General features: G+C 40.1%; 4 protein-coding genes across 6 annotated transcripts; 1 reads left to right on the top strand and 3 right to left on the bottom strand.

Moving 5' to 3' along the window:
• Positions 1–546: 546 nt before the first annotated feature.
• Positions 547–10,829, top strand: LOC135945002 (terminal uridylyltransferase 4-like). Of its 3 annotated transcripts, none has more exons than XM_065492330.1 (19): positions 547–689; positions 799–1,157; positions 1,220–1,336; positions 1,546–1,723; positions 1,778–1,928; positions 1,990–2,176; positions 2,711–2,834; positions 2,881–3,054; positions 4,069–4,508; positions 4,643–4,790; positions 4,846–5,033; positions 5,089–5,307; positions 5,922–6,068; positions 6,118–6,195; positions 6,248–6,473; positions 6,528–6,625; positions 7,160–7,526; positions 7,917–8,260; positions 9,913–10,829. In XM_065492330.1, the coding sequence occupies exons 2-19, from the start codon at positions 861–863 to the stop codon at positions 10,024–10,026; spliced, it is 3,597 nt and encodes a 1,198-aa protein (XP_065348402.1). In that variant the 5' UTR covers positions 547–689; positions 799–860; the 3' UTR covers positions 10,027–10,829. The 3 variants fall into 3 exon arrangements, with proteins under 3 accessions (XP_065348402.1, XP_065348403.1, XP_065348404.1); XM_065492331.1 differs by having other exon boundaries at positions 582–689; positions 785–1,157; XM_065492332.1 differs by having other exon boundaries at positions 616–634.
• On the bottom strand, positions 10,817–12,443 carry LOC135945010 (lipopolysaccharide-induced tumor necrosis factor-alpha factor homolog). Its single transcript, XM_065492353.1, has 3 exons — positions 12,118–12,443; positions 11,140–11,266; positions 10,817–11,053 (listed from the first exon to the last, which is right to left on the bottom strand). Exons 1-3 carry the CDS (start codon positions 12,404–12,406, stop codon positions 10,945–10,947), a joined length of 525 nt encoding a protein of 174 aa, XP_065348425.1. The 5' UTR covers positions 12,407–12,443; the 3' UTR covers positions 10,817–10,944.
• An 893-nt stretch (positions 12,444–13,336) lies between these two features.
• On the bottom strand, positions 13,337–14,853 carry LOC135947155 (cell death-inducing p53-target protein 1-like). Its single transcript, XM_065495791.1, has 3 exons — positions 14,574–14,853; positions 14,027–14,153; positions 13,337–13,944 (listed from the first exon to the last, which is right to left on the bottom strand). Exons 1-3 carry the CDS (start codon positions 14,773–14,775, stop codon positions 13,836–13,838), a joined length of 438 nt encoding a protein of 145 aa, XP_065351863.1. The 5' UTR covers positions 14,776–14,853; the 3' UTR covers positions 13,337–13,835.
• Positions 14,854–16,658: 1,805 nt separating this feature from the next.
• Positions 16,659–18,150, bottom strand: LOC135946507 (cell death-inducing p53-target protein 1-like). The gene is made up of 3 exons (XM_065494735.1): positions 17,848–18,150; positions 16,892–17,018; positions 16,659–16,809 (listed from the first exon to the last, which is right to left on the bottom strand). The coding sequence occupies exons 1-3, from the start codon at positions 18,101–18,103 to the stop codon at positions 16,701–16,703; spliced, it is 492 nt and encodes a 163-aa protein (XP_065350807.1). The 5' UTR covers positions 18,104–18,150; the 3' UTR covers positions 16,659–16,700.
• Positions 18,151–19,072: the final 922 nt, after the last annotated feature.

Genomic DNA, 19,072 nt, shown 5'->3' with positions numbered 1-19,072 from the left:
CGGTCTTTGTTGGAATTTTAGAGAAACTGGAATAAAATTATGAGAATATTCTATTGTTTCAAAATATTATTCGTCCAATTCCATGCATTCTTTAATTTGAAGGCCTCAGCTCCATTCCGAACACCCCAAAAATCTTCTAGCGAATTTTATGGAAACTTGACTTGCGTTTCGCAAACCCAAAGACTTTGAAGTACTTGAGTTTTGATTCATTTTTTGCGTTGTATCATCGTTTTTATGAGAACTTAATTTAAAATCACTCCTTTGAAATTGAGATTTTCAGCGCACTGGTTGAGCACCAGTGAAGATGGCGCTCGGGTTGTTTTGCGTTTTGCGCTTCTTTTCGTGTTATTATGTACCACGCAAAAGCATGTTCTTAAAATAAGTCGAACTTTTGTTAATCGATATCATGATGACAAGGGAGATAATTAAACATTTATTATCAATTGCCGCGCGAGTCACTTAAGCCTGCAATAAACAATTTATAGATTCCATCACACTCCAAAGAGAATTATCCGACTGAGGCCTGCGTACTTAGTCAATTGGAATTTTTATCGTGCCCGATTATCGATAATTCGGGCCCACTCGCAGCGCTCTAGCTCCTCAATCTAAACATGGCCGTCCACCTGGCTATTTGGTAAACAACCAAATCTTGAGGAAAATTGGCCTTCTCTTGCTAGCGGCTGAGAAATGTGAGTGGTGCCATGCGCTCTGATCGCAGCGGATTGTCCATTGACCTGTAGAGCCGATAGACAGGCTCAGTCTGTTGTTCGCGAACTAAGAAAAGTCTTATTTTCGCAGGCCGTAGAGAATGTAGGCCGTGACCGCACATTTCAAACGTGAGACTTTAAACCGCAGAGACCATGAATGGCAAAGCGCCCAGCGAAGAAGCGAGGAGCCGCCGGCCTCCGGGGCGTCCCGGGGAGCCGACGAGTATCGCCCGACGCCAGAATCACCCTCAACCCGCTCAGAAAAAGGCCCCGGTCGACAGTGGCGGCGGCAAACAAGCCGCCCATGCGGACGACCAGCTAATAGTCCGCAAGAATCCTGGGCTGCTGCACCAGCCCAAATGCGTGGAATCGCAGCCACTGCAGCCGCCCAAGCTGGACGTGCCCAAGCAAATATGGCTCGAATCCAACTTCCTCGTGACCCTGATAAAAGTAAAATTGTTTCAGACAGTGTGGTTTTGTTGTTAAATTGTAACTATTATTTTTTCTTTCAGCGGGCCTCTCAGCATCCACACGCACAATTTTACTGCAGGCTTTGCAATTACTACTGCATGTCTTTCAACCACTGCGAACAGCACGCCCAAGAGCAAAAGCACAGTAACAATATGAAGGTGGGTAAACTTACAGTCGAACGTTTTAGCTTTAGATGCAAGAATTGAGCTCCTGTGGAATGTGAACTGCAATTTTTTCGGATTTTACAAATTAAAAATAAATTTCTATGACAAAAATAGAGCTACATGACCTGCCAGTCAGCTCATAAATTTTTACTTCGATCTTAAGAACCGCCCTGATAGCTTAAATAATTGATTAAAATGTGCAGGCTGAAGCGAAGTTGACGACAATCGCACATCTGCCCATCCCGGTGGAGAGCCACTTCGAAGCTCTGACAGCTCTTTTGAGTGAGACTTACCATAAGGAGGGGCTTACCGAGGCTGACATACAGAACAGGTCCATTTTCGCCTCTCAAATCAACAATTTGATATCTGAGAATTTACCTGGTATTTTTATTAATTTATATTTTTATAATTGATGACCGACAATTTCTTTTGCAGGTTGTGGAGTGCAGATGTACGGATCTTCCTTGACTGGAATTGCACTGAAAAAGGCTGACTTAAATTTGGACTTTATTGTGGCCAAGGAATTGTTGGCACCTGATATGCTGCAGCAAGCTCTCCAAGTCCTGAGTGCCTCTGACCTGACAAAGTAATTGCAACCAGCTGCCCTTCGCATTCGCAGGTTTAATCAAAAATTTTGTCTTGCGCAGGGAAGTGGAATCTGACTTCAACAATGATATTCCCTCAATTCTATTCAAGAACAAGTCCGGAAGCCTCAACTGTGTGCTCAGCTTAAACCACCACGACGCTACCAACACTTGCAAATTGGTGGCAATGTACACTAAAATTGATCCAAGGGTCAAACCACTTGGCAGTTGTTTCCGGCTTTGGACTAAGGTATGTTTAAAATTTATCCGACGTCCTGATTCTTCATTTCTATCAGGGTTGCATTTATGCTTGCCACCCGGTTATTTTCACTGTTGGTTTTTACCACTCAATTTCTTGCGCAAGAAATGAATTTCGGCCTGGCCCTGGTAAAATTGCGCAACGTCCAATAAACACCCACATTTTCACTGTCGAATTGATTGTTGACCTTTTCTTGCAACAAGGAAATTCGCGTTTGGTTGTTGAAAGTCGCGCAATTTTACTGGGACTAGGACGATTTATTCCATTACAAGTGAAAATCTAAATTTTGTTGTCATTGTGGTCAAAATTTCGTCTATTGTGCAGATTTTTTATTTTAAATTGCCTCAATTTCTCAAAATATTTCTCTAACAAATTTTCAAGTTGAGGTCATGAGCGAATAATTAGAAAATTATTGAAAACTGAAAATTGCCAGCAAGAAACTGGTTGAAATTGAAAAAAAGAAACGCTTTTTTTATCAGCACACTGCATTTTTTGCAACTCTGATTTTGATTGTGAATTTCACAGCTGTGTAAAATAGACGACACCCAAATGGCCATGCTGCCTTCGTATTCGTATTCTCTGCTCCTGGTCTACTTCCTGCAGCAATTGCAGTCGCCGGTCTTGCCTGTAATCAAGGACATTCAAGACGGTAAAACTTTTAGCAATGCTGAATTTGCTGCTTATCCCTGAATCAGGCATTCCAGATTGGAAGTCCAAAAATGACATGTCACTTGGAGAGCTGTGGTATAGAATGTTCAAGTTCTACGCCATTGAGTTCCCAGAAACGAAAAACTGTGTCTGCATTAGAGCTAAAGAACTAGTGACCAAAAGTGACAAGCACTGGAACTCAAGAAAGATTGCTATTGAAGGTAAGTCTCGTGACAGTTTACGCTTGATTTGAAAATATTTGAATCATGTTTCGCATATAAAATACAAAATTTCTCTGCCCAGGAAATGATTTGATAGAGGGGACGTAAAAAAATACAAAAGTCCCCATTAGATTTCAAGAAAATGGAAAAGAATTTTTTCCCCGGTGGCTGGCAATATTTTAAACGTACAGATTTATAGTGCTTAACGGCTGGAAGGGTCAGAATACCTTTTTTCTCCTGCACTTTTTCATCGGCGGCTGCTGGCTACCCACGGGACCCAAAACTTTCCGGCTGGCGCGTTGCAGTTTTTACCACTCAATTTCTTGTGCAAGAAATTAATTTTTTCAATTTTTCCCATGTGAAAATGGTCTGAGTGGTCAATATTTCCGTTCCTGTTTTTTTTTAATTGCTATTTTCTGCCTCGATTTCTTCAAAAATTTATATTAGACGATTTTTTAAGTCAAGGTTATGAGCAAATAATTAGAAAATTATTGAAAACTATCTTAGAAACCGTTTCATTTAGAAGTTCAGAAAACGTACGTGGTTTTTGGACTTCCCTATAAAAATACCATGGCAAATGAAAAATCCATCATTCTTACCGGAAACTGACACAGATTGTGATAATTATCGCTGCTCCACCGCACATGCAGGTCTGGAGACCGATTTTGAGCTTAATTACGCCCATAGAAAAATTAATTTTCATTATTTACTGCTTTCCGCCTTACGACTCGGAAAGTGCACATGCGACATTGGTGTTTTTTCTGTTACAATTCAACGGATCGATGGATTTCAAGTCACGAAGTCTCAAACGAATCGTCTCGATAAGCCCTACCAACTGACCTACCCTGACGACCTTTATCAGGGTCTCCCACCCTGAGATTAGTCACACTTTTCGCGATTTGTCCTACAAATTTCGACGCATTGCCAATGCATCCGTCGGTGCGCGCAGCGAGCGCTTGTTTCTATTTTGCTCTCCATAAATATTTTTCTAAGACAAATACCTCTTTTTCGCAGATCCCTATCTTTCGAAGCGCAACGTGTCGCGATACTTGGTGTCGACGACGTACGACTACATCATGACGTGCTTCCTGGACGCGTACCAGTACTTCGCAGTTCCACAAACTGACGTCGGGCCTCTGTTGGGTACCATAAAGTTGCCCTTGGAAAGGTTCATGCATATTCCTGAAATGCAACTGAACATGGTGCGCGCAGAGCAAGGTGCCATCGACATGATGGACAGGGACGTGAAACACTTCTACGCGTCAAACGAGAGCAAGAAAGTGTATTCAGTGGAGGAATTGGAAAAAGGATTGGACAAAATGGGCATCAAGGAAGAGCTGAGGTACGGATTCTACGCCTCAAAAATTGTCTCGCCCAGGGTGGCCCAGGCGATGTGCCTCAGGCTGAGAAAGGAGGTCTACAGGTTCAGCTTCGACCCCAAAAGATTTGCTCAGGTTAGTTAAAGTGGAATTTTTTGTCTATTGAAATAATTTTTCTGCCGTTAATTAGAATCTCGGCATCTTGACGTCTTGTAACAAAATACAATTGTACATTATGACGTTTGCTGATGATAATACTCTGTCTTCAGGATGTACCGGTGGTGTGCAACATCTGCCTCATGGAAGGGCACACACGCAACGACTGCCCGGACACCTTCCTTCCCCCCCTGCAAGACCTGCCCCCGATGTCTACCAAGTTCCTACGTGAATTAGACACTATTTGCAAGCAGGAAATGCGTAAGGATTTTTTTTTAAATTTCTAGATCCGCTGTACTTATTTTAAATTAAACAGTAAATTGGCTGCCGTCTGATGAAGAAGTAATGGAGAGACAGTCATTCGTCAAAAGTCTGCAGGAGCATCTGAAACAGAAGTTTCCCTTCGTCCAGCTTGAGTTGTTTGGCTCATCGTGCAACGGTTTTGGCTTCAAGCAGTCTGACCTGGACATCAACCTTACTTTCACCAATAATGCCACTGGAGAAGTGCGTACATTAATTTGTCCCGTGCTTGCTTATGTTTTCAAATATTTGCCATCAGGGCAACACTGATATTGGATTCTTTGATGAACTGAGCAACGAGCTGAAGACTTACGAACACATCCAGAATATGCTAACCATAACTACTGCCAAAGTCCCGATCATCAAGTTCACTTACCCTCGCATCAGGGTCGAGTGTGATATTAGTTTGTACAACTCTTTGGCTGAGCGCAACACCAAAATGTTGCAACTCTACACACAAATCGATCCAAGGGTTAAGGTGAGCTATTTTTTACTTATTTACTGATTCAAAATTTCTAGAGGTCTCAGCCGTGAGATTTAAAGTAATTTTTATAATTTAAAAATATGATATTACATGAAAAGCGTAACCTATCATTTTATTTTTATATATACTTCTGACCAAAAGTGCCCCAAAATCCAATTTTCGAATTTTACCGGCTACGAGTAAAGGAAATTACTTGCTTGGGGGGTGAGAAAAATTATGAAAATTTAATAGTGAGAAGATAAAAATTGTACTTTTGAGTCTTGAAAATTATTTCCTTTTTTAAAAAATGCAGATTTTCGAAAGAGGTCTGTTTTGCCTCATTAAATTCACCAGTTGATAGTAGTGTCAAAAACTGCCTAAATTCAGAAAGCTGATTAAATTTCCAGTGTTTTTACTATTGAGAAAATGTTTCTCAAATTAACTATTTTCGCACAAAATTCGTCTGAAAATTTCAACTGGCCAAATAGAGAACCTTTTTTTGGAAAAATTTTGAATTATATTTAAGTTTTTCATTTTCGACCCTTCTTCACTGGCGACTGGCTGAGACCTCTATAAATTTCTCTCACCATTTTAACAGATGTGTTAATTGAATATTTTTGCATTTTTAGATCTTGGGCTACACTCTGAAACGCTTTGCAAAGTTGTGTGATATTTGTGACGCCTCAAGAGGCAGCTTGTCTTCATACGCCTACATTCTTATGGCCATCTACTTCCTGCAGCAGTGTGAGCCTCCCGTCATTCCAGTTTTGCAAGAGGTTTGATCAATGCCTGCCTTGACCCTTGCATATCTAATTTCCATTTCAGCTTTACAAAGGCGACACTGCACCCGAGGTACTGATTGATGGATGGAATACCTGGTTCTTTGACGATTTGGACAGTTTGGTAGTTGCAGTTGATTTGATTAAAAGCAGAATTACTTATTTATATTCCACAGCATGAAGTGTGGCCTGCTTACGGACAGAACACAACTTCCGTTGGTGAGCTTTGGTACGAGCTGCTCAAATTTTACACTGAAGAGTTTGACTACAACGAGCATGTCATCTCCATCCGACAGAAGAAAAAGCTGCTGCGCTTCAGGAAGCTGTGGACTAACAAGTGCATCGCTATCGAAGACCCTTTTGACTTGAGTCACAACCTTGGCTCAGGTCTCTCAAGGAAAAGTAAGGAGTCTTTGATTAGAATCTGAATTGGTCTAACTTAGCATCGCTTTGCAGTGAACAACTTCATCATCAAGGCGTTTCGCAAGGGCAGGATGCACTTTGGAACACCTGTGACCAAGCAGGATATCTACACCGCTTATAGAAGTGTTGGGGTGAGTTGCAAAAATTACTTTCAAGTGGATTTATAGTGATTTTATTATTTAAAAAAAGATATTACAAAGAATCTTAAAGCGACCAATTTTTTTCTTATTATTCTGACCAAAAGTGCCCCAAAAAAATCAAATTTTTCGAATTTAACCAGTTTTTGGGTAAAGGAAATTAATTCTGGGGTGAGAAAAATTATGTTAATTTAATAGTGAGAAGATAAAAAATAGTACTTTTTAGTCTTGAAGTTTTATTTATTTTTTAAAAATTGCAGATTTTCGAAAGGGTTCTGTGTTAAGCCTAATTAAAATTCATTAGTTGATAGTAGCGTCAAAAACTGCTTAAATTCAGAAAGCTGATTTAATTTCTAGTTTATCCAATTGATCAAATTTTTCTCAAATTTATGTGTTTCGAAAAAATTTGAACTGGTTGTTATAGAGAAACTTAAAAAATTTTCGGGAAAAATAAATATTCGTTATCATTCCTCTTTAATTTCAAAACATCATGTTGAAAGTCTCTAATTAAAATCAAATATTTCGCAGGACTATTTGTTCGACCCTCGTTACCTGACGGAAGGCCAGGTGCCCAACGACCGCGGCTGCCGCATCTGCAAGAAAATAGGCCATCTGGCGCGCAACTGCCCCAGGCAACCGCCAGCGCCACAGCCGAGGTCCAAGAGCCACAAGTCCAACAAGCAGCAACAGCAGCCTAGGAGGGAGGTCACGGAAAACAGGAACATTCCTGAGAGAACCAATTTCCAAGCCCCAAGGCGGGAGAACACTGAGAGCCAAAGCACTCCGGACCGAAGCCACGCGCTCAGAGCGCCGGCCGGACAGCGGATGGGTCCGCCTCCGCTGATGCAGCCGTTTGGAAAAACTGGAAACACAGTGGTGCAGCCATTCCAGCAAGGTAAAGCAGAGCTCAAAAAGGCCCAACGCAAAAGTAAGCGCAAGCAAAAGTCGGTGTTGCGCAGGAAGGAACTCGAGGATAAATTAAAAAATACTCTGACCTTCCATCGGCGCCTCCCGGACGCTGAGCTTGTCTAAAATTTCAAAGGCGTCAAACTATAATGTAAAAACGCTGTGTAAAATTAGTTTTAGATATTATTTGTGCATGTAAAGCATGGATTGTTTTATTTCTGGTGCATGATGATCTTAGAATTTAGTTCAAATTAATGTTTCTTAATATGTGCTTTGCTTTTTCAACAAACCCTCTGTAAGCTGGTTGCAAATATAGAAATTACTCCCCAAAACGCTTCTTTTCTTCTCGACACTGAAACGCACTGAATTCGCTTTTCAGTGAATGGAGGTTTGGGCACGCCGTCCCCGCCGTTGCCCCCGAGCCCGACAAAGGGGCTGCCGGGCCCGTCAAACGCCAACTCGTCGCCGGCATTTGACAACTTCATGCGGCTGATGCAGCAGCGAGGCGCCCCCTCATTGATGCAGGTGCCGCCTGGCTTCGCGCCCCAGCGGCCCCCACAACCCCCGCAGCCCCACTTCTTCCACCCGCAAGCCGGCCAAATGGGCAGCGGAGGCGGCGGCGGCGGTGGACCACCCGCCAACCAACACGCCTTCCCTAATGGGATGCCACCAAACCCGTTTCCGCCGCAGTTCTTCTCTGGTGCCCCTGTTGCCCATCAAATGGTTATTATTTTTTAAATGCTTATACTAAAAATCTAGCTTAATTGCATGAAATTAGGGAAGTAACGAATGATAAAAAATTAAGAAGGAATCAGCTCCAACTTTAATTTAAAATTTTTTACACTTTTAAATTATTAAAATAATAAATTCAACGTCAGACCTAAACAGTGATAATGTAGCCATTAATTCCGACCAATGAAAAAAAATCAAAATTATGGTGACAAGAATTACCTGGAATACTAAATTTTAATGTGGTTAATGACTCAAGACGCAGAAATAGCTCTAAATGGGCCAGGATTCGCCACTTGCTGGCTTTCGCACCTTTACAGCGGCTTTAGGGACACAAGTCTGGCGTTTAAATCAATGACCTCAGAGCGGGGAGGCGCAAAAATGGGCCCAAGCTCCTCTGGCCCCATATTATCCGTTCAGAGCCCACGGGATGCGCTGAACAGAGGTTTAATAAGTTTAATGCAACCGTTCAACGTTAAAAGCCACTCTATCTGCCTGTCATTAAGCCGAAAAAATTCAGTCAACCGATTTTTCGACTTAAAATTGAATAAAAATCTGAATTAGCCAGCAGCTGATAAGGAAACTATTTGGCTACTGTGATAAATTGATGGTGACTTTTTCAAATTCAAACTCTTTCCAATCATTGAATTAGGCTGTCCAAGGAAATTCCTAAATTTGATGGTGTTTGCGAGTTAGGAGCTCTGAAGGATGAGATTTTAAATACGAATCGTGTTGAATTTTAAACGTAAAGTTAGAAGGTTCGAAGAGCTGCGGGAGATATTTTTCCTCCTGCACTTTTTAATTTTTGACCCTTTTTCATGGGCGGTTTGCGCAGCTTAGCTAGATTCATAGCGGCTGGCGGCTTCCCACGTGATCCTAAATTTGCCGTCTAGCGTGGTACAGCGTGGCTAGTTAAGACTCATTCTAATTTAAAGCCATTTTAACCCTAATTAAAATCGTTTAAAACTGCCAAATCCCCCAAAATCATTGAGAAGCGTCCAAAAGGTGTCTTTAAATAGTCTTGAACCATCTCAACTGGCTGAAAACCAGAGAAAATGATTCAATTTTTCCTTCTCGTTCTCGGAAATTTTTTTGAGATATTTTTAGTCCAATAAATTTATTAAAATAATTCAGTCAAAACCATCTAAACGATTTTTTGCGAAAAAAGGCGTGGCTGGCTGAGACCTCTAGCTTTTGGTGAAAAATTAATATTTTTCTTCCAGAATTTCAATTTTACATTTTTAAATTAAACTAGAATACATAGTTTTATTTTCAAGGGTTTCGTTTATAGTGAAAAATTGGTTTTTGGAACTATCAAAAGTCTGATTTATGGTCAAGTCGAGGTAATTTATTTTTGTTTCGCTTTACTCCTAATGGCATAAGTGTTTTTGGCATTCCAATTTAAGTCCTTGTGCGGTTGAATTCTGGTCTGGAGCAACTCTCTCGAATTTAAAATGAGAAGCGGCACAAATAAAATAGGAATTTAGCAATAAGGAATCGATTTCAAAACATTTGCGTAAAATATTCTCGAATATCAGCAGATATCAATTTGATATTTTCTCTTAAGTAGCTGAAAATCAACATAAATCACAATCAGCGATTTAAACAAAAAATACATTCCTAACTATTTATTCGATTTGTTGCAGAATTGGCACCCGTCAGCGGGCATGCAAGGCGGGCAACAGCCGAACAATGTCATGTTCCCGCACGGTCCGCCCAGAGTCATGGGGCCACCGCAGGCGATGCCGCCCCAGCAGTAGGGTTGAGTTCCCTTCTGACAAAGTTGTCCATTTCAACAAAGGCTTCTAGATTCTTGACCCAGATAATCAACGTGTTTCATCCATCTGCGATGTGGCGCAAAATCTGTTGCTGGTGGCCGCCCGCCACTTTTTAACCGTTATCAAACACCGCTTCAATCTGTTGCTACTTTATCTGCCGAAGGAAAGACCTCTCGATTTTTAACTTGATAATTTTACACCCTAGGATTACGCCATTGACACATTTTTGTGCCTTTCGAGTAGTCACGGGTCGTAGAAAAAACACCGCGGCACTTGCGAGTTAGAGCGGCTTGTGCAGAATCAAAACATTACGGCTCGGCAGCTGACTTTATTTTAATTTTCAACCTTTTTAATTCCCCAACTATCGGTTCCTATTAGTACTTTTGACATTTTTCCGTAGACTGTTGTTTTAGCAAAAGAGAATTCAATAACATTTACATGTACCTGCTGATCACCAAGCATGATGTGTGCTTCTCGAACCAGATGCCTCTTGCACAGAGGCAGCCAATAATAGGAATGAATTTCTGTCAGAAAAAAAATTGTTTTGAATAAAATACCATCTTGTAATTGCGTACAATGCGTATCTAAACATGTTAAGAGAAAATTGTAACTTTGCCATCTGATCTCTCGCAATGAATATATTTTTTAAGGAATCTACGTATGAAAATGAGATGACAAGTCAGAAAAAATAAAAACTTTAATTGATGCATTTAAGAAAATAAATAAGTTTTAACTGACTGGTTTCAATTTTTCAGAAAATAAATAAATGTAGTAAACAAGGAAAACATTTTGTTGTATTTTTTCATGCTCAGCAAACCACGTCGATACAAATTTATAATTAAATTGCTTTATCATAGGCAACAATTATCATTCAGTCATTAATTTTTAGCGTAACGAAAATTAATTTCTAGCCGAGATGCCGATGTACGCGTCACAGTGGGGGCAGTAGTGGTGCGCGTCCTTGCAGTCGTTGGAGCAGCAATAAGGAATGGGTACACAGCACCAGCAGCTAGTGGACAACAATGAGATTATTCACAATTCAAATACATACGCGCGCAGATAACTTATCTGGCAAGAAAAGAAGAAAATGCTTACCCGAAAAGGCACAAAAGAGCGGCTATTAAGTGCGTTTTGGTTCCTGTTTTGTACTCGACCCTGGTGCGGATGTCACCTTTGCACGAAGGACACTCGTAGCGGGAAGAAGCAGGTGGCAGGGGCAGATCTGTAATAAAAATCGGAATTTTAATTTCAGGAAAGCGCCAAATTTGTCCTTGAATAATAAAACCCTGGACTTCAGTCATGCCAAGGTTTTAACTCAAAATTCCTAGAGAGCTTATGATTTCATCAGCCAATATTAATCAATTTAATTAAAAATAATTTTATTCCTTTCATCCGAAATATTTACTGGTGTGATTTTGGAATGCGTCGAAACATATAAAATTTAAAAGTCAAATTCAAAGAGAAAAGCCCTCAACAACTTTTAAACCGCTCATATATTTTAGAAACCACCCTCGCCCAATACTTTCAGCGAGCTATTTTCTTCCCTTTCCCTTTATGCTTTTCGCCCAAGTAGAATCTTTCCTCTGGATCCAATATCTTTGGACGACGACAAAGAAGAAGATGAATAATTAATGAACTAATAAATAAACTTCATGATTGATTTTCTTATAAAGATATTAAAAAAATCAACCTGAGAAAGGGAACAGATAAACAAGAAAAAATATTTTTGAAATAGGTGACCACTTGAGGTTGTGTTCATAATGGCAATAAATTAAACGATTAGATTAAAAACGACGATTTTTGCAACGAGGATGAAGCCTGGTTTAATTTATTGCCATTATGAAAAAATATGTTATCTTTAAATAATTATATATTTTTGAAAAGGTGTTGTGTGGGAGTTTAATTTAAAGAATTTGAGAAACAATATTTTTAAACCCTCAGGAAAGGATGAAAATAATGGCTGCTATATCAAAAATTCAGATAATATCAGCATTTCAAATTAATTATAAAAAAACGTTTTTTCTACACTCGCTTAATAGATATATAACTTATTTTTAAACATTCGGCACTCACGGGGAACTCTGGTAACATGGACGACAGTTGTTGTTCCGCTCGGTACGGTTATCAAAGGCTGCTGCGTAATAACCACTCCTTGTGGAAGATACTCGGGCTGAGGCATAAACGGGGCCTGGGGGTTTGACGGATACTGAAAGCCGATGGGCGGCGGTGGCTGCGAAGGTGGTCCAGCACTGAATCCGGCGCCGGTGGGAGGGTACATCCCCGCGGTTGTTGCCGGAGGATAGGGCGCCGCCGAGTGTTGGCCCTTTTCGCCTGTTGCGGCGTCGTAGGACGGAGGGTTCATCTTCTGTGGTTTAGCACGCACTGAAGGTCTGGCAGTGAATCACTACTTTGACAACTCTGGACGTGTAGTACGGCTTTATACCTGCCGAGATAAGCGACTGATAAGCGGAAATAACGTATCTGTATTGACGCAATACCTGGAAATAACATTAGTCTGACGTATATATATTGTGCGTGAATAAGTAACTAAAATGGGAAACATTTAATTTTCTTTTAAACGTGTTTTAATTCCTGCGAAATTAGTGTCTATTTCAGTGGTAATATGTAGAAACAATTTCATTCCTACTTGCACTGGAACTGTTTGATAATAAATCATTTTCGACTTGTATGGAGGATGAAATTTTCGATTTTCTCTTAAATATTTATTTAAATGAAAGTGCACTGCTTAATTTTTAACTAAGAAAATATTTATAGAAAAAAGATGAGTTGATATGTTTAGCCATATATATTAAATTTATTTATTTACAAGAAAGGCATTAGAGTAGCTTATATGTTATGAATTTTCAAGTGTCGAAAATGGGGCAGAATCAAATTCACTTTTTTAATGACCATAATTAAACTACTACTTGTATCTTTGGCGAAATCTCGAGACCACGGCACTTCCTGGCACCGCGGTGAACGCAGTCTCGAAATCGATCAACTCCTGTTGTCCCTCTATGAGCCATAGTTTAATGTTTAATTGGGCATATTGCTGCCTGGGCTGAAGTCGACCTTCGTGTGCTTGTTGCTAAAATATAGAACATCGTACAGCTCATGCATTTGGATGAGGTTTTGCACGTCCACTAGACGTAAAGTTTCGTCCATCCTCATACACGTATAGAGGGTCCAAATCGTAGCCGAATTGCTCTATTGAAATGCCAGCCGATTTGGTGTTTATGAAATTATTTAATTGATATTCAGAAAGCCTCCAGCCTCCAACAGCACTGTTGATGTAGGTTTTGCAGTAATAACAGTGGTTTGATTTTGTAAGCGCAGAAGAACCTGCATTTGTTTAATATTTCAATTGCATTTCATGTAAAAAATTTGAAAAATACAAAAATATAATTTGGAACACAATGGTGAGTGATTAATTTATTAATTAATTATTTAAATACAGTCTTGTTTACAGAAAATTTGATTAAATAATATAATGATATGTAACCCGTAGTGGAAGACTGTTCGGCGGTACAGTTTTCCTCCTTATGCAAGGCGTACATGAGAAAGCAAGATTTTTTAGTGTCACTTTTATGATGCATTAAAAATAAGTTTTAATTGGCTGGTTTCGATTTTTCAGAAAATAAATAAATGTAGAAACGAGGAAAATATTTGTGTTGTATTTTGTTTATGCTCAGCCAACCTTATCGATACAAATTTATAATTAAATTGCTATATCTTAAGCGATATGATAATCAGTGGACCCACAGAGTCATTAATTTTCAGCGTAACAACGATTATCCTTTAGCCGAGGTGCCGATGTACGCGCCACAGTGTGGGCAGTAGTGGTGTGCGTCTTTGCAGTCGTTGGAGCATAAATAAGGTATGGGTACACAGCACCAGCAGCTAGTGGAAGACAATGAGATTAGTCACAATTCAAATACGCACGCAGATAACTTATCTGGCAAGAAAGGAAGAAAATGCTTACCCGAAAAGGCACAAAAGAGCGGCTATTAAGTGCGTTTTGGTTCCTATCACGTACTCAACCCTGGTGCGGATGTCCTCTCTGCACGAAGGACACTCGTAGCGGGATGAAGCAGGTGGCAGTGCGTTATCTGTAAAAAAGTCGGAATTTTTATTTGTTCTGGGAAAGCACCAATTTGTTCTTGATTAAAAAACCCTGGAATTTAGTCACACCAAGGTTTTCGAATCTACTCATAGAGCTGTCAAAACAAATATCAAAGAATGGTTCCTGTTTGATTTCATTAATCAATAATTTTAAAATCTCTAGGAGCTGATTGAATAAATAACAATTATTGCCAATTCAATTTACTAAAAATATTTAAATGCCCTTATTCACTGGTGTGATTGTAGAAATGCATCGAAATATACAATTTAAAATTTTAAAACCTTAGGAGAGAGACAAAAATGGCTGCTATCAAAAATTAAGATAGTATCAACACTTCAAATTAAATATAAAAAATGCTTTTTTCTACATTCTAGGTATAACTTATTTTTAGACATTCGGCACTCACGGGGACCTCTGGTAACATGGATGACCGTAGTTGTCCCGCTTGGCTGCTGCGTAATAACCACTCCTTGTGCTGGGGGCTGAGGTGGAGGATAGTCGGGCTGAGGTATAATCGGGGCCTGGTAGTTTGGCGGATACTGAAAGCCGATGGGCGGCGGAGGCTGCGAAGGCGGTCCAGCACCGAATTCGCCGGTGGGAGGGTACATCCCCGCGGTTGCCGGAGGATAGGGCGACGCCGAGTGTTGGCCCTTTTCGCCTGTTGCGGCGTCGTAGGACGGAGGGTCCATCTTGTGGTTTAGCACGCACTGGAGGTCTGGCAGTGCAGTGAATCACTGCTTTGAAAACTGGACGTACGGCTATATACCGGCCGAGATAAGTGACTGATAAGCGGAAGCGTAAATCTATACTACTTGTGTTTCTGTAATGACGCAATACCTGAAAATTAACAATAGCTTGACGTAGGTAAATAAAACTATGAAGACATTTAATTATCCTTCAAAAATGTTTTAAATTAGTGTCTTTTACAGTGGTAATGTAGAAATAATTTCATTCCTACTCGCACTGGAACTTTTTCTGCGGGACAAATCCGTGTTTGTGCACTTTTTGATAATAAATCATTTTCCTACTTGTATGGAGGATGAACTTCCGATTTTATCTGCAATTTTTATTTCAATGAAGGCGCAGCTTCATTTTTAACTAAAAAAATATTAATAGAGAAAAGATGAGTCGATATGTTAAGCCAATATATTGATTTATATACTAGAAAGGTATTATATAGAGCAACATACATATTTTAAATATTCGTGTTGAAAAGGGGGCAGTGTCAAATTCACTTTTTTTAATGACCATCGAAATGCTCAAATTGCTCAACGGGCTGGGCGCCGACTCGCTACTTGCTGGTTTGCACCTTTCCAGCATGCGTGATTTGGCTTCACGGGATGAATGTCTAGCGTTTCAATGCAGTCCTCGGTGCGGAGGCAAGTGGCCCTTGAGTGGGCTGCTTCCCTGTGCGGCCTCCAGCGCCCATTCAATCCGTTCGCGGTGTTATTTGCACCCGGGTTTCAGCATTCATGCTAGTGAAGTGCGCGCCCTTCCCGGTCCTCGGACAGGGATAAAAAAAATTAAATTCATTAAAAAAAATATCTGACCTTGTTTCTTGTGCGAAATCTCGAGACCACAGCGCTTCCTGGCACCGCGGTGAACAGTCTTGAAATCGATCAGCTCCTATTGTCCCTCTATGAGCCATAGTTTAATGTTTAACTGGGCATATTGCTGCCTGGGCTGAAGTCGACCTTCGTGTGCTTGTTGCTAAAATTCATTTGGTTGAGGTTTGGCACGTCCGAGATGTCCACTAAACGTAAAGTATCGTCCATCCTCATACACGTAAAGGGTCCCAATCGTAGCAGAACTGCTCGATTGAAATGCAGGTCGATTTGGTGTTTATGAAATTATTTCATTGATATCCAGAAAGCCTACAGCCTCCAGCCTCCAACAGCACAAACTGTTGATGTAGGCTGCAGCAATAACAGTGGTTTGATTTTGTAAGCGCAGAAGAACCTGCATTTTTTAATATTTCAATTATGTTTCATGTAAAAAAATGTGGAAAAATACAAAATGCAATTTGGGACTCAATGTTGAGTGAAGAGGCCTAGTTCTCAATTATTTAATTACAGTCTTGTTAAATGTTGTTTAAAGAATAGAATGATATATATGCAACCCGCAGCGGAAGACTGTTCAGCGGCACAGTTTTCCACCTTATGCAAGGCGTACATGAGGAATTTTGAGTGTCATTTTTGTGATGCTTTTTGATAATTTTACTAGTTTTGCTCGTCTTTGTCTTCCTTCTGAACAGGGTCACTGTCGACTCATTTACCTTGTAAGGGTCGCCTATTCTAAAATGCTTTGTGCATTTAGATATTTATCGAGGTGTTTTTTTGTATTTCAAACACCTTTTGTCATCCTAATTTATATTTTGCAAGGCTTACTTGCTTTTTTTAAGCCCAGAATTAATTAACGTTAAAATATCAATTTTTCACTTTTACATTTTCACAAATTTGTAATTAAATTGCTATATCTTAAGCAGAAATCATCAGTGGACCCACTGAGTCTTTAATTTTCAGCGTAACAAAGATTATCCTTTAGCCGAGGTGCCGATGTACGCGGCACAGTGCGGGCAGTAGTGATGCGCGTCCTTGCAGTCGTTTGAGCAGCAATAAGGAATGGGTACACAGCACCAGCAGCTAGTGGACAACAATGAGATTATTCACAATTCAAATACGCACGCAGATAACTTATCTAGCAAGAAAGGAAGAAAATGCTTACCCGAAAAGGCACAAGCAACAGGCCACTATGTGCGTTTTGGTTCCTGTTTTGTACTCGACCCTGGTGCGGATGTCCTCTTTGCACGAAGGACACTCGTAGCGGGATGAAGCAGGTGGCAGTGCGTTATCTGTAATAAAGTCGGAATTTTTATATGTTCTGGGAAAGCACCAAATTTGTTATTGATTAATAAAACCGTGGACTTTAGTCACACCAAGGTTCTCGGATCTACTCATATATCTTAGAGCGTCAAAACAAATATCAAAGAATGGTTCCTGTATGATTTCATCAATCAATAATTTTAAAATCTCTAGGAGCTGATTGAATAAATAACAATTATTGCCAATTCAATTTACTAAAAATATTTAAATGCCCTTATTCACTGGTGTGATTGTAGAAATGCATCGAAATATACAATTTAACAGCAAATAATTGATAGAAAGCCCTGAACAACTTTTCAATTACTCCTATTTTTATAAACAACCCTCTTCCAATACTTGCGGCGTTCTTTTTTCTTTCCCTTTCCTTTTAAGCTTTTCACCCTATAGTAGAATGTTTCCCCTGAACCCAGTCTGTTTCGACGTCGGCGGGAACAAAACACGAAGAAGGAGATGGACATTAACGAACTCTTAAATAAATATATATTATGATTGATTTTTTAATAACAGATATTAAAATTAAACCCCTCAGAAAGTGCAAAGATCGACAAGACTATTGGCCTGACTAGAATATTCGTTATCTTTTATATATATTGATAAAATTATAATATGTTTTTTTTTCTGAATTTCTGTCAATGGGAGCTCAATCAAAAGAATTTGAAAAACAAAATTTTAAAACCTTGGGAGAGTGAAAAAAATGGCTGCTATCAAAAATTAAGATAGTATCAGCACTTCAAATTAAAAAAATGTTTTTCCTTCACTCTAGATAGATAGGTAATTTTTTAGACATTCGGCACTCACGGGGACCTCTGGTAACATGGATGACAGTAGTTGTCCCGGTTGGCTGCTGCGTGATAACCACTCCTTGTGCTGGGGGCTGAGGTGGAGGATAGTCGGGCTGAGGTATAATCGGGACCTGGGTGTTTGGCGGATACTGAAAGCCGATGGGCAGCGGAGGCTGCGAAGGCGGTCCAGCACCGAATTCGCCGGTGGGAGGGTACACGCCCGGCTGTTGGCCCTTTTCGCTTGTTGCGGCGTCGTAGGACGGAGGGTTCATCTTCGGACTGTGGTTTAGCACGTACTGAAGGCCTGGCAGTGAATCACTGCTTTGAAAACTGGACGTACGGCTATATACCTGCCGAGATAAGTGACTGATAAGCGGAAGCGTAAATCTATACTACTTGTGTTTCTGTAATGACGCAATACCTGAAAATTAACAATAGCTTGACGTAGGTAAATAAAACTATGAAGACATTTAATTATCCTTCAAAAATGTTTTAAATTAGTGTCTTTTACAGTGGTAATGTAGAAATAATTTCATTCCTACTCGCACTGGAACTTTTTCTGCGGGACAAATCCGTGTTTGTGCACTTTTTGATAATAAATCATTTTCCTACTTGTATGGAGGATGAACTTTTCGATTTTATCTGCAAATTATTATCTCAATGACAGCTCAGCTTCATTTTTAAATAAAAAAATATTAATAGAGAAAAGATGACTCGATATGCTTAGCCAATATGTATTGATTTATTTACTAGAAAGGTATTATATAGAGCAACACACATATTTTAAATATTCGTGTTGGAAAGGGGGCAGTGTCAAATTCACTTTTTCTTTAATGACCATCGAAATGCACAAATTGCTCAACGGACTGGGAGGCGACTCGCTACTTGCTGGTTTGCACCTTTCCAGCATGCGTGCTTTGGCTTCACGGGACGAATGTCTAGCGTTTCAATGCAGTCCTCGGTGCGGAGGCAAGTAACCCTTGAGTGGACTGGGTCCCTGTGCGGCCTCCTGCGCCCATTCAATCCGTTCGCGGTGTTATTGGCACCCGGGTTTCAGCATTCATGCTAGTGAAGTGCACGCCCTTCCCGGTCCTCGGACAGGGATAAAAAAATTAAATTCATTAAAAAAATATCTGACCTTGTTTCTTGTGCGAAATCTCGAGACCACAGCGCTTCCTGGCACCGCGGTGAACAGTCTTGAAATCGATCAGCTCCTATTGTCCCTCTGAGCCATAATTTAA

The sequence above is a fragment of the Cloeon dipterum genome, chromosome X (assembly GCF_949628265.1).
Source record: "Cloeon dipterum chromosome X, ieCloDipt1.1, whole genome shotgun sequence".
NCBI lineage: Eukaryota > Metazoa > Arthropoda > Insecta > Ephemeroptera > Baetidae > Cloeon > Cloeon dipterum.
Note: the sequence above shows the minus strand (reverse complement) of the source record. Positions and strands in the feature narration are given on the sequence as shown.